This window comes from Schistocerca cancellata, chromosome 9, assembly GCF_023864275.1.
Source record: "Schistocerca cancellata isolate TAMUIC-IGC-003103 chromosome 9, iqSchCanc2.1, whole genome shotgun sequence".
In the NCBI taxonomy this organism is placed as follows: Eukaryota; Metazoa; Arthropoda; class Insecta; order Orthoptera; family Acrididae; genus Schistocerca; species Schistocerca cancellata.
Window position 1 is genome coordinate 494,667,132 of NC_064634.1, and position 15,802 is coordinate 494,682,933.

At 36.1% G+C, this 15,802-nt stretch overlaps 1 protein-coding gene across 1 annotated transcript in view; it reads right to left on the reverse strand.

The window, feature by feature from the left end:
• The window catches only part of LOC126100202 (protein transport protein Sec24A), a 150,929-nt gene that overhangs the window by 44,646 nt on the left and 90,481 nt on the right, over window positions 1-15,802 (reverse strand). Inside the window, exons 13-16 of the mRNA XM_049910762.1 lie at window positions 8,043-8,268; window positions 5,844-5,997; window positions 1,422-1,597; window positions 1,181-1,291 (exon numbers count right to left, since the gene is read on the reverse strand). Of these exons, the coding sequence (XP_049766719.1) occupies window positions 1,181-1,291; window positions 1,422-1,597; window positions 5,844-5,997; window positions 8,043-8,268 (667 nt within the window). The remainder of the gene's footprint in view (window positions 1-1,180; window positions 1,292-1,421; window positions 1,598-5,843; window positions 5,998-8,042; window positions 8,269-15,802) is intronic.

Genomic DNA, 15,802 nt, shown 5'->3' on the forward strand with positions numbered 1-15,802 from the left:
TGTCATTAGTTCCACCTTAATTGTGGCCCACGGTGTTGCTTGATGGCAATGTTCATTATACTTTCATTCATTGTCTAGACGTGTTAAAAATATTTTAACACAATGGCTAAGTAACTTGGTTTATATAATGATTTCTATCATGTTAGTTATTATCATTAAGTCCTGTCTGTTTAATTATAACATGAGCTATACTGATGTTTGACTGATATTTAATTTTTTTCACATTTACATATTGTTCCTTAAATTGTTGTCAGAATATGAAGATTTTATGTAAGTTATATAGTTAGCTGCTAATGCCAACTAGCGGTCTTCGCATCAAGAAACGTGTCAAATGCTTGTGGCTGTCAGTCCCTTTTTCACCACAGTACTGGTCACATATGCGTATACTATGAATAAGCTGAATGAAGCAGTTCACGAACACTGTAATGAGCATCAACAGTCATACTATTCACATGTAGCACGTCACAGCAACATAGACATGATCTGTGTTATGAAATGATGCCAGTATTGACTGTGTCACATTCAGCTCAACAGCATAATGCCTTTGGTAAGGAAATATATTTTATATTCAGTCATTTTAACAGATAGTTCCTTATGTAAATATTGTTCTATTTTCATTGCCTCTTTGACATTAATGTATGTTTTTAATTTTATGACCACTGTTCAATTACACTGCCCATGAATGATGAAAAGCTTTTTTTAATTAAGTCATGTATGGATGTTGTCATTATAAGAAAGGTTTTAATGATGAGTGAGGCCATATGGCACCAACACTAATCAAGACTGTTTTAATGTATATATTCTGTAATTAATTTGTGTATATATTCTTGATCTCTGCTACAGTATTACGTGTAGTTCTGTAAGCTGTTATATGTTGCTAACATGAAAACATCTATTTTATTTCTTACATCTGAAGAGGACTAGATTGTTAGCCAAAACTAGTAATCAGTACAAATAAAGATGATTTCATGTGCCATCTTGACTTCATGGGTTTTCAGTTCCTAATGTAAATAAAAAAATCAATACTTTTAACCACAAAATGAAATACCAATATCACATTTTAGGGTTGTAATTCACCATAATTTTTTGAATGTGCTCCCCAGAATACTTAGATCCAAAATATCACCCACAAATGTGTCAAGAACTTTACAAACCTAACACATCATATAAAATCACATACCCATCTTTGCAAGCAATCCCACAATACACTGTTGATCCGCAGAATGAAGGATGTCCGCCAGGCCAGTCGCAACTGGTAAACAAAGTGTATGTACTCTAATTCGACGTTCTCCTGTAAAAATTAAACAGTATGAAAATTAGACATAGCACAAATAATTGCAAGCCTTGTACCAAATTACAATTACTAAACCTGCACAAATATCAACATTACAAACTACATTACCATCACTGTAAATAAATACCTTTACTTGATGTGTAAAGCAAAGCTGCCTGAAAACATACATTCTGAAGGTCTGTAAGGCTCTCCTCAATAGAAATTTGCATCCCAAAGCCTGCATCTGGGTTCACATTTGGCAGTGACAACAGATCAGTTGATCGTACAAAAAAGTTGCCGTGGAATGTGTGTATTGCCAGTCCTCTGTAAGGAAAAGTGACATTCACATTTTCTGTTTATCTTTTATTTCACAAAAATATCTTAACATTGGCACAACCATACATATCTGAACATACGAGGGTAAATCATAAAATAAGTTACACTAGCTCACCGTGAGAGCACACTGAGTATTGTAACTTGGACAATGTATAGCACGAGACAGTAACTGCTGACACATCTGATAGGATGGGCAGTGTGGTATCCTGTTCTGTGTACAGAGTAGGCTAGGCTCAATGGCGTGTCAACTGGATGTTCACTCCAAATTGGAGTGAACATCCTACAGACCTTCATGCAACAATCATATTTCTATGGGCTAAATGGCTCAACTGCATTGACATTCATAGTGAAATCACTGCTGTATAATGCGAGCATGCAATCTCTCACCAAGGTATTGTAAAGTGGTGTACGTAATTTGACACTGGACACACTGATCTCGCTAACAAATATCGCCAAGGTAGGTCTGCGACATCCAGAACCATTGCAAATGTTGCCAGTCTGGATGTGATCATTAGGGAGGATATGCACATAATGCAGCACGAAACTGTCAGCATGTTGAACATTTCATATGGCAATGTGTCCTCCATTGCTAGCACCTTGGATATTGTGAACTGTGTGCAAGATGGATCCCACAGTTGTTCACTGATGTTCAGAAGGGACAACATTTGCAATTGTCACTGGCATTTTTGGAACAGTAGACTGTGGAAGGTAAAGAGTTTCTGCAGTGAGCTATCACAGGGCTTGAAACTTTCGGAGTTTGATGAAGATCATTTAAATGCATTAATCCACAATAATCAAATAAGTGTATTCAAGAATTGGCAAATGCAATGAACTATGGTCATTCCACCATGTGTAATATTTGCATGCAACAGGGAAGGTTCAAAAATCTGGTGTACGGGTACAGCATGCTCTAAGCAAAAATCACAAAACTCAGTGGGTGGTCATATGTATTGGTGCTTGCTCATGATCAGTTGGCTGGTGAACAACACTGACCATTCTTACCCAGTAGCGTTACAAGTGACAAGAAATGGTGTCTTTATGGTCGGTTGGTCGATTTTGCAGAGGAGACTAAACAATGAGGTCAACGGTCCCATTGGATTAGGGAAGGAAGTCAGTCATCCCCTTTCAGAGGAACTATTCCAGCACTTGCCTAAAGTGATTTAGGGAAATCACGGAAAACATATCAGAATGGCCAGACGTGGGTTTCAACCATTGTCCTCACGAATGGGAGTCCAGTGTGCTAACCACTGTGCCACCTCGCTCAGTCATGTCTTTATGCTGAAAGGAACAGTTGAGCCCAAACAATGCAGCAACTCCCCATACAAAGATCTGTGCACATCCAAAAAAGGTAATGTCATGCATCTGGTGGAACAGCGACAATGTGTGCACTATGAATTGCTTCCCTAAGGTGTAACCATCACTGCTAACATTTACTCTCAACATCTGAGATGTCTTGCAGGCCCAATCCAAGAACAACAACCACGAAGACTAGGTGCAGTGATGCTACACCACGATAATGCTCGCCTGCATTCTCCTAGAGTGACAAAAAACACTGTAGGGGAGTTGGGTTGGGAAGTCATTCTGCACCCACCTTATTCACTTAATCTTGCACCCTCAGACTTTAAATTTTTTCACTCTCTATTGAACAACCTTTAAAGAACTTCCTTTCCAGATGAAAATATGCTCCAAACAAGACTCAACAAATTCTTTGCCTGAAAACCACAAAATTTTTACATTTGTGAAATTGAAAAGTTACCCCAATCTTGCCAGAATGATGTAAATAGTGAATTATTGTTAACTAATGTCTCTGTTACGTCTACCTGCTGGTTTATTAAAGTTACGGAAAAATTTTGCAAACTTATGCACCAACATAACAATTATGAGCAAAAGTGAAAGGAAACACAGGGCAAATATCAACACAGGAACACAAGCCATGTTCTCATGTGCACACAGTCTTATCACAAACAAAAAGGATGCTTTAATAGTGAAAGAAAGTAAATAACTACAAAGTCTGTAATAAAGAATATATCAGACTGAAAGAAAATATATATGAAACTTCTAATGTTAACTCTTCAGGAATTTAATGAGAAAAACACCAAGCAGGAAAAATGTCCTACACAGGAGAATTGTAAGCCACCAAGTTCTTGGAGTAGACAAAGAGTTAGTTACACACTCCATAAATCATTTGAATTATTTTCTATTATCGAAATAATGTAGAAAGAGTTAGTTTACAGAATATTTATACATCATTAGACTTAACATTACTGAACATATTACTTTTAGTCCTACTCACACAACTACACTTAAAATTAGTTTTTAAGGGTTCCATGCCTCAATAGGTAAAAACAGGATCTCCCTCATTTTCTTAGGAATGGGTAATTATTTTTATCCAAGTTGAAATTTAGATTAACAATGACAATCATAATCTACACACATAACTAAATTTACTCATATTTGTTCAGTATTTAAAAAAAAAAAAAAAAAGACGCGCTACCAGTATTTAAACTAAAATTTGTCTATGGAATAAAAGAGTTGTCCAAGAGCAATGATTTTAGGTCAGATTTAAATATTGCTTTGCTCGTTGTTAGACATTTTATGTTGTTGAGAAAATGATCAGAAATTTTTGATGATGCACATTTATTGCCTTCTGAGCCACTGACAGCTTTAGTGATGGTTAGTAAATGCCATTTTGTTGTTCTTAAATTGCAATGGGTTATTTACAACCCATTTCATTAGTGGTGTAGGAAACCACACACTGCTACTTATCATAAAGAAGACACAGCAAGTTGCAGGCAGGCACAATTAAAAGACACTTACACAAAGCTTTCAGCCATAGCCTTCATAAGTAAAAGAGCATCTCAAGCTGAAATGAGTGATGCTGGAGTTGGCGGTCATGTGTACATGAGGTGTGCTTGCTCGTGTGTCTCTCTTTCACCAATGAAGGCTGTGGCCAAAAGCTTCAGGTAAGTGTCTTAATTGTGCCTGTCTACAACTTGACGTGCCTTTTTTACAGTAAGTAGCAACCTGTCTTTTCCTACATTGTTGATATTCCTACCTGGAGTTCCCATTGTTTGTTTATTTTCATTAGTGAATAAAGATACTGTGAAGGTGCACTTAGTATATCTTACTCTTTGAAGAGCAACCTAATAGAGGACTGTGGGTGAACACCACTTCTTATAATACAGGAGAACAAACACAATGGCACTGCTCTCTGTTTACTCAAGTGTAAGACATCTATGAGGACATATCTGGGCAAGAACTGTCAAAAACTAACTTTTAATGCATACAAAAATGTGTTAACTGATGAATCTCCTTACCAGCACTAAATGAAGCAATAGTCCAACAATTACAAAAACTTTAATGAAAGTGTGGAAAAGCTGCCACCTTTCACATAAGTTTGTAAATCACTCTGCTATCTACTTTTTGTTTGTTCAACTACAGCAGAAACAGCAAACTGCAAGGAGCAGTCAAATGAAAATAAGACAGATGGATAAGATTTTATAATGAAAAGTCAGATGAAGACAAGACAGATCTAAACAACCTTGGCACCAAGTAGGCGAGCAATGAGGTGCTGTGTATAATCATGGTACTGTAGGCAACCACAAACATTTTCCATGAAGGCATTCACCATCTTGTATTAACAGTTACAGCAATTACTTCTGAAGTAATAAACAGTTTACCTACTTTTTTCCATCTGTCTTGTCTTTAGAATGAAATTTTCACTCTACAGCGGAGTGTGCGCTGATATGAAACTTCCTGGCAGATTAAAACTGTGTGCCGGACCGGGACTCGAACTCGAGACCTTTGCCTTTTGCGGGCAAGTGCTCTACCAACTGAGCTACCCAAGCACGACTCACGCCCCGTCCTCACAGCTTTCATCCGCCAGTACCTCGTCTTGTCTTCATTTGACTGTCCACTATAAAATCTTATCGCCATTCCTTGCTACCTTATACACAAAAATTTTGAAGCACATTGTTAGTTACTGTTAAAAAAATGCTTCTATTTTTAACTTTGTTTCTTTTTCAATGCTTAAATTTTTCTCAATAAAAATGTTGTTTTTTTTAAATATTTATGGATTAACTTAGCTTTGACTTCAGGTTTTTTTTCTCCTTTTTTCCTTTTGGCAATTTCAGCACTTATTCTACAGTTTCAGTGCAGGGAAAGAGTACATGGTGGCTGCATAATTTGATGTAAGAAAATAACATGGACAATTTGATGCAGTATACTGAGTTACCTGCTGCATCGGATTCTCATCACCGCTTCAAACCCAATCTTGCGTGTTAGGTACCTCTTCAGTGACCTCTGAAAATATTCTGCTTGAAGAACATTTGAGGCTTTGAAAAGAGGGAAATGATGAATACAGCCCCCAGAAAACCTCGAAATTCCAGCTGAAAGAAAAATAATTTTGGTCAGAAATGTATGTTATTTTTAATCACAGAAATGGAGGAAGGAAGACTTACACATGTGCATCAAATAATATTTAGTTTTGATTTAAATGCATCCCTCTGCACCAGTCTTTAATTTCAGTCAGTACCAATCATATAGCCAGTGCAGAGATGTTACATAAAATTGTATATTTGTGAAAACTGGAACACAATGAAGGAAAAAAGAATAATTAAAATTGGAAGCCATTTAGGACTCTGAATTAGGAAGAGGAAGCAGAACCAGATGAAGGGGAAAATCAAAAATGAAACACAAATAACAAGCAAACCTAAAAGCTTATGATTTTGTTAGTGACTGTGACTGACAGACTGTTCCTGCTTCCATTTTGGAAGCAGAAATTTTTTCCTATCAATTTAATTGCAACGCAGTTCTGATGATTACTTTACTCACATACAAATAAAAGTGAAACAAAATATTATTGAACTATAATCTCTAAAATGGTTCAAATGGCTCTGAGCACTATGCGACTTAACTTCTGAGGTCATCAGTCACCTAGCACTTAGAACTAATTAAACCTACCTAACCTAAGGACATCAAACACATCCATGCCCGAGGCAGGATTCGAACCTGTGACCGTAGCGGTCTCTCGGTTCCAGACTGTAGCGCCTAGAACCGCACGGCCACTGCGGCCAGCTTATAATCTGTAATCTGCAGGGCAATCAAGTCATAACAAAACTGTCAAAACGACAAAGTGTTACTGCTGTACTACCAGGGAAGATATGTACCTTCACACCTATTGTCAAATTAGAGCAAGCTTCCAACTATACAAGGTTAGTGTGGACCTAAGAAACCACAGGTAACAAAAAACACACAGATAGCCCAAAGTATGTGTGTTGGAAACCGCTTTTTTGTGTATTTACATAACTTAAGGGCAGTGTTGGGCAGTGACTCTGTTCTAAAGAGCATGTTCTCAAGGTACCGTAAGAAAAGTGGTACATTACATCATGAAGCAAATAAACATTATAGTACATAGATTATGTGCTCAAGTGTTTTTGTTAGTAATATAGTACTATTTGTGCACTGACTTCCAAGTGTACAACAGTTTTCTTGAAGTGTGGGTCCACAACATCTGCAGAATGTAAAGCAGTAGTTATTGTCCATACATTGCTAATCAATATACAAGTGGTAAGTTCATAATGATTACATTTTATAGAGAGTGTGACTTTGAACAGCTCTACTACAAGGATATCACCATCACCTGCATGTGGAGCTAACAGGAGCAGTATCTGCCAATGATATCCTGCAGCATCACACACCATCACATTCCCTACTTATGGTAATCTGATGACATAAATAATGCATAGGCACAATCCCAAAATTTTGCTTCTTGGAAAGTCTCAGCTGGAATACTGTGGCAGCCTCTGTTACGAGTATGAACAGTGAAGTATCTATTAAATTGCTGCAAGTTAAAACAAATTAGTAATGGAAGCTCCCATCAGTGTAAAAACTTTTTTTTTCTCTAAGTCCATCAAGATTCTTGATATTATCAGCACATTTTACAATCTGCTGAACACCTCCTCTTTAATCCAATATGCTGACTCCAAACTTGCACAATCATTCTGGCATTATGTTTATACCAGCAATGATTATGCAAAACTAATTATCTTTTTCCAAAGGCACTAAGTTTTCACTTATGTGAATTCTGCAGTTTGTTTTTACACTGCCCTTTTATTTCAATCCTCTACCGAGACTACTGATGGATATTTCACATTAAAATAAAAATTACATCGATTGCTTCTCAATAATTTATTTACGTGCCATACACACTCAACCAGAAGATTTAACAGACAATTCACACCTCAACTGTAAATAACTGGCATTCGTCCCCAAATCTTCATGGCCGTTTCTTCCATTTTATTTTTATGTTCCTTCTCTGGTTTTGAAATGCAATTTCCACAAAGATGACAACCCTTTAACAGTAACCTGGATGTACTTAGTTATTTGAGAAAACAATTGTACAGCAGCAAATAAACAAACTGGTGCTACTCACATATTGTGGCCAAGTCACAGTATTGGCTGTTGACAATAAACAGATCAACTGCAACTTGATGCCCTGAACAGTCGAGAGCCAGCCTTTTATAAAAGTCAGTGGCAGGGTTAAGATGTGGAGCATCTTTCCCCGCTCGCTGACTGGGATCCTCTCGTGGAGTGAGTGCACCAGGCCCCTGATTTGGCAAGCAAGACTGGAAAACTGTCACTCTTCCTCCAGTTGGTGACTGATGAAACAGAAAATATAGAAAAATTAGTTCACAAAACCAATACAGTTAACCTCTAGAGCTAATTTGCTATCAGAAGGAGCAATAGATAATTTCTGTGTTCTAAGTAATGCACTTAATCTTATTAACAAATAATTGGTATAAAATTAATTGCTGCAACTCCGTCACACATTAGCTTTGCAAAAGGAAGTGCTGCTACAATGGCAATAAAGATTTAAGACTGAATGGGAATTGTTTAGCATGATAATGTTTGTATGTAAAGCAAATGGATTCAACAATTTTGTCTTTTCCCTCACAAAAATGTAACAAAAATATCAAGATAATCCATGTGAGTCGTTTTCTGCTGATGAAAAACTGCAAAATTATCTGTCAACTATCATAACAATCACTTAAGATATTATATTTAAAAACAAATATCACTGTTACAATATGAATCAAAGCTACAATGTTCTCACTGGAGACCATACACTTATTTGTGGAAAGCACACACATCAGTTAAGGTCCACCATACCGATGGCATTAGCAATTACATTATCAGACGGTAGACTCTAGAGCCCATGTCCTATCCACTTTTCCAATTTAAAAGAGAAAGGATTATCCTGTAAATACTGTTTTGTGGAATACAAACTGTCACCTTCCAAAAATATGGTAAATCATATCAAAAAGTGTTTCAGGTGCCCCCAGAATACGAAAAAAGTGCTTTAGTTAGGTATAGTTATTGAGATCAACTATTATTATTTCTTTACTTTCTCAGACGTTAAGTCTGGTTAAAAATGGAAAGTGACGCGGACCTTGATCAAGCGTCACTTCCTTTTAACTGTATGGCATATATTATATTGCATTTAGGAACTTTCGGGTAATTGAACATGTATCAATAATTACAGATTTTTGTAGTTGTATATATATGTTTGGATGTAGCTGTATTGCATTGATGTACTGGTGGATATTGTGAGGTATGACTCCTGTAGTTGATAGTATAATTGGTATGTCAACTTTATCCTGATGCCACATGTCCTTGACTTCCTCAGCCAGTTGGATGTATTTTTCAATTTTTTCTCCTGTTTTCTTCTGTATATTTGTTGTGTTGGGTATGGATATTTCAATTAGTTGTGTTAATTTCTTCTTTTTATTGGTGAGTATGATGTCAGGTTTGTTATGTGGTGGTGTTTTATCTGTTATAATCGTTCTGTTCCAGTATAATTTGTATTCATCATTCTCCAGTACATTTTGTGGTGTGTACTTGTATGTGGGAACGTGTTGTTTTATTAGTTTATGTTTTATGGCAAGTTGTTGATGTATTATTTTTGCTACATTGTCATGTCTTCTGGGGTATTCTGTATTTGCTAGTATTGTACATCCGCTTGTGATGTGATCTACTGTTTCTATTTGTTGTTTGCAAAGTCTGCATTTATCTGTTGTGGTATTGGGATCTTTAATAATATGCTTGCTGTAATATCTGGTGTTTATTGTTTGATCCTGTATTGCAATCATGAATCCTTCCATCTCACTGTATATATTGCCTTTTCTTAGCCATGTGTTGGATGCGTCTTGATCTATGTGTGGCTGTGTTAGATGATACGGGTGCTTGCCATGTAATGTTTTCTTTTTCCAATTTACTTTCTTTGTATCTGTTGATGTTATGTGATCTAAAGGGTTGTAGAAGTGGTTATGAAATTGCAATGGTGTAGCTGATGTATTTATATGAGTGATTGCTTTGTGTATTTTGCTAGTTTCTGCTCGTTCTAGAAAGAATTTTCTTAAATTGTCTACCTGTCCATAATGTAGGTTTTTTATATCTATAAATCCCCTTCCACCTTCCTTTCTGCTTAATGTGAATCTTTCTGTTGCTGAATATATGTGATGTATTCTATATTTGTGGCATTGTGATCGTGTAAGTGTATTGAGTGCTTCTAGGTCTGTGTCACTCCAGTTCACTACTCCAAATGAGTACTGGTATAGCATAAGTATTTATAGCTTTTGTCTTGTTTCTTGCTGTCAATTCTGTTTTCAGTATTTTTGTTAGTCTTTGTCTATATTTTTCTTTTAGTTCTTCTTTAATATTTGTATTATCTATTCCTATTTTTTGTCTGTATCCTAGATATTTATAGGTATCTGTTTTTTCCATCGCTTCTATGCAGTCGCTGTTGTTATCCAATATGTAATCTTCTTGTTTAGTGTGTTTTCCCTTGACTATGCTATTTTTCTTACATTTGTCTGTTCCAAAAGCCATATTTATATCATTGCTGAATACTTCTGTTACCTTTAGTAATTGGTTGAGTTGTTGATTTGTTGCTGCCAGTAGTTTTAGATCATCCATGTATAGCAAATGTGTGATTTTGTGTGGGTATGTTCCAGTAATATTGTATCCATAATTTGTATTATTTAGCATGTTGGATAGTGGGTTCAAAGCAAGACAGAACCAGAAAGGGCTTAATGAGTCTCCTTGGTATATTCCACGCTTAATCTGTATTGGCTGTGATGTGATGTTATCTGAATTTGTTTGGATATTAAGTGTGGTTTTCCAGTTTTTCATTACTATGTTTAGAAACTGTATCAATTTAGGATCTACTTTGTATATTTCCAAAATCTGTAGTAACCATGAGTGGGGTACATTATCAAAGGCTTTTTGGTAATCAATGTATGCGTAGTGTAGGGACCTTTGTTTAGTTTTAGCTTGATATGTCACCTCTGTATCTATTATCAGTTGCTCTTTACATCCTCGTGCTACTTTGCAGCAGCCTTTTTGTTCTTCATTTATAATTTTGTTCTGTGTTGTATGTGTCATTAATTTCTGTGTAATGACTGAAGTTAATATTTTGTAGATTGTTGGTAGGCATGTTATGGGGCGATATTTAGCTGGGTTTGCTGTGTCTGCTTGATCTTTAGGTTTCAGATAGGTTATTCCATGTGCAAGTGTATCAGGGAATGTGTATGGGTCTGCAATGTAACTGTTAAATAATTTAGTGAGATGTGAATGTGTTGAGGTGAACTTCTTTAGCCAGTAATTTGCTATTTTATCATTTCCAGGGGCTTTCTAATTGTGTGTAGAATTAATTGCTCGGGTGACTTCATGTTGCAAAATTATCACTTCAGGCATTTGTGGTATCATCTTGTATGAGTCTGTTTCTGCTTGTATCCACTGTGCATGCCTGTTATGTTGTACCGGGTTTGACCATATGCTGCTCCAGAAGTGTTCCATGTCTGTTATGTTTGGTGGATTGTCTATTTTAATGTGTGTGTTATCCATTGTTTGGTAAAATCTCTTTTGGTTTGTGTTGAATGTTTGGTTTTGTTTCCTTCTATTTTCACTTTTTTTGTATCTTCTAAGTCGTTTGGCCAATGCTTGTAATTTCTGCTTCTTTTCATCTAATTGCTCTATTGCTTCTTGTTGTGAGATTTTACCTAACCTTTTTCGTTTTTTGTCTGATATTTCATTTCTTATAAATTGTGTTAGCTGTCCAATGTCTTTTCTCAGTTTTTCTATTCTGATCTGTAGCCTGTGTTGCCATGCTGGTTTTGTGGGCTTCTTCTGTGTGTTGGTTTGTTCTGATCTCTGCCTAGTGTGTATACATAGTGTAGTGAGTGCTCCTATATAAACCAGTAGTTGTAACTCTTCCATAGTTGTATTTTCATTTATTTTGTTGTGTATAATTGTGTTGATAGTTTTTATTGTTGTTTCGACTTGTGGGTTATTTGGCGGTCTATGCAAGAATGGTCTAATGTCTGTATATGTGTCTTTGTGTTCTATATATGTCAGCTGAAATTTCTCTTCTATATCTAACACGTGTGTCTCTTCGTGTTATATTTGTGCTTGTTCTAGTGGCTGTCTTAAGATTTCGTTTTCCTCTGATTGTTTAATTGATGCATGTTGTTCTTTGTGTGTTTGCTCTGGGATGTTTGAGTCCATTACTGTATTTTCTTCTTCTTCTGATTGCACATTATTTTGTTCCAGTATATGTTGTACTTGTTGTTTGATGTTTTCTAATTCTGACTGGGGTATCCAGTTATTTTTTATTATTACACGGATCTGATCAGCTAGTCGTTGTTCTGTTAAAAATTTTAATTCCGGGTATCTGGTAATAAATGTTGTATATACTTGTGATCTGTATCCAGTTGTGTTGGTTCCTAGGTTTGTTGCTTGGTAATAGCAGAACATGAGGTGTCGATTAACTTCATCTGACCATCTCATCCTCTGTCTTTGTTTTCCTTCTACCGTGGTTGCAGGAAGCATATCCTGCAAAACACCTCTATTTGGATTTAAATCGTTTTCCAGTTGGCTAGCAGTGTCGTTACCATTGTGGGTGGGCATAGGGTTCAAGCGTCGTCCCCGACCATGACGGCGCTTGTCCGAGGTTTCTTTAGTTCTGTCCTGAACCAAGCAATCACACTAAAAGGGGGGTTAGCCCTTCTAGTGGTTTGTTCTTTTCGTCGCCTTTTATGACTGGCAGAACATTATTATTATTATTGACTTTTTTCCTCAGACTTAAGTCTGGTTAAAAATGGAATGTGACGCGGACCTCGGTCAAGCGTGACTTCCTTGTAACTGTATGGTATATGTTATATTGCATTTAGGAACTTTCGGGTAATTGAACAAGTATCAATAATTACAGATTTTTGTAATTGTATATATATGTTTGGATGTAGCTGTATTGCATTGATGTACTGGTGAATATTGTGAGGTATGACTCCTGTAGTTGATAGTATAATTGGGATAATGTCGACTTTATCCTGATGCCACATGTCCTTGACTTCCTCAGCCAGTTGGATGTATTTTTCAATTTTTTCCCCTGTTTTCTTCTGTATATTTGTTGTGTTGGGTATGGATATTTCAATTAGTTGTGTTAATTTCTTCTTTTTATTGGTGAGTATGATGGCAGGTTTGTTATGTGGTGTTGTTTTATCTGTTATAATCGTTCTGTTCCAGTATAATTTGTATTCATCATTCTCCAGTACATTTTGTGGTGTGTACTTGTATGTGGGAACGTGTTGTTTTATTAGTTTATGTTTTATGGCAAGTTGTTGATGTATTATTTTTGCTACATTGTCATGTCTTCTGGGGTATTCTGTATTTGCTAGTATTGTACATCCGCTTGTGATGTGATCTACTGTTTCTATTTGTTGTTTGCAAAGTCTGCATTTATCTGTTGTGGTGTTGGGATCTTTAATAATATGCTTGCTGTAATATCTGGTGTTTATTGTTTGATCCTGTATTGCGATCATGAATCCTTCCGTCTCACTGTATATATTGCCTTTCCTTAGCCATGTGTTGGATGCGTCTTGATCGATGTGTGGCTGTGTCAGATGATACGGGTGCTTGCCGTGTAGTGTTTTCTTTTTCCAATTTACTTTCTTTGTATCTGTTGATATTATGTGATCTAAAGGGTTGTAGAAGTGGTTATGAAATTGCAATGGTGTAGCTGATGTATTTATATGAGTGATTGCTTTGTGTATTTTGCTAGTTTCTGCTCGTTCTAGAAAGAATTTTCTTAAATTGTCTACCTGTCCATAATGTAGGTTTTTTATATCTATAAATCCCCTTCCACCTTCCTTTCTGCTTAATGTGAATCTTTCTGTTGCTGAATGTATGTGATGTATTCTATATTTGTGGCATTGTGATCGTGTAAGTGTATTGAGTGCTTCTAGGTCTGTGTCACTCCATTTCACTACTCCAAATGAGTAGGTCAATACTGGTATAGCATAAGTATTTATAGCTTTTGTCTTGTTTCTTGCTGTCAATTCTGTTTTCAGTATTTTTGTTAGTCTTTGTCTATATTTTTCTTTTAGTTCTTCTTTAATATTTGTATTATCTATTCCTATTTTTTGTCTGTATCCTAGGTATTTATAGGCATCTGTTTTTTCCATCGCTTCTATGCAGTCGCTGTGGTTCTCCAATATGTAATCTTCTTGTTTAGTGTGTTTGCCCTTGACTATGCTATTTTTCTTACATTTGTCTGTTCCAAAAGCCATATTTATATCATTGCTGAATACTTCTGTTATCTTTAGTAATTGGTTGAGTTGTTGATTTGTTGCTGCCAGTAGTTTTAGATCATCCATGTATAGCAAATGTGTGATTTTGTGTGGATATGTTCCAGTAATATTGTATCCATAATTTGTATTATTTAGCATGTTGGATAGTGGGTTCAGAGCAAGACAGAACCAGAAAGGACTTAATGAGTCTCCTTGGTATATTCCACGCTTAATCTGTATTGGCTGTGATGTGATGCTATCTGAATTTGTTTGGATATTAAGTGTGGTTTTCCAGTTTTTCATTACTGTGTTTAGAAAGTGTATCAATTTAGGATCTACTTTGTATATTTCCAAAATCTGTAGTAACCATGAGTGGGGTACACTATCAAAGGCTTTTTGGTAATCAATGTATGCGTAGTGTAGGGACCTTTGTTTAGTTTTAGCTTGATATGTCACCTCTGTATCAATTATCAGTTGCTCTTTACATCCTCGTGCTCCTTTGCAGCAGCCTTTTTGTTCTTCATTTATAATTTTGTTCTGTGTTGTATGTGTCATTAATTTCTGTGTGATGACTGAAGTTAATATTTTGTATATTGTTGGTAGGCATGTTATGGGGCGATATTTAGCTGGGTTTGCTGTGTCTGCTTGATCTTTAGGTTTCAGATAGGTTATTCCATGTGCAAGTGTATCAGGGAATGTGTATGGGTCTGCAATGTAACTGTTAAATAACTTAGTTAGATGTGAATGTGTTGAGGTGAACTTCTTTAGCCAGTAATTTGCTATTTTATCATTTCCAGGGGCTTTCCAATTGTGTGTAGAATTAATTGCTCGGGTGACTTCATGTTGCAAAATTATCACTTCAGGCATTTGTGGTATCATCTTGTATGTGTCTGTTTCTGCTTGTATCCACCGTGCATGCCTGTTATGTTGTACCGGGTTTGACCATATGCTGCTCCAGAAGTGTTCCATGTCTGTTATGTTTGGTGGATTGTCTATTTTAATGTGTGTGTTATCCATTGTTTGGTAAAATCTCTTTTGGTTTGTGTTGAATGTTTGGTTTTGTTTCCTTCTATTTTCACTTTTTTTGTATCTTCTAAGTCGTTTGGCCAATGCTTGCAATTTCTGCTTTTTTTCATCTAATTGCTCTATTGCTTCTTGTTGTGAGATTTTACCTAACCTTTTTCGTTTTTTGTCTGATATTTCATTTCTTATAAATTGTGTTAGCTGTCCGATGTCTTTTCTCAGTTTTTCTATTCTGATCTGTAACCTGTGTTGCCATGCTGGTTTTGTGCGTTTCTTCTGTGTGTTGGTTTGTTCTGATCTCTGCCTAGTGTGTATATTTAGTGTAGTGAGTGCTCCTATATAAACCAGTAGTTGTAACTCTTCCATAGTTGTGTTTTCATTTATTTTGTTGTGTATGATTGTGTTGATAGTTTTTATTGTTGTTTCGACTTGGGGGTTATTTGGCGGTCTATGCAAGAATGGTCTAATGTCTGTATTTGTGTCTTTGTATTCTATATATGTCAGCTGAAATTTCTCTTCTATATCTAACACGTGTGTCTCTTCG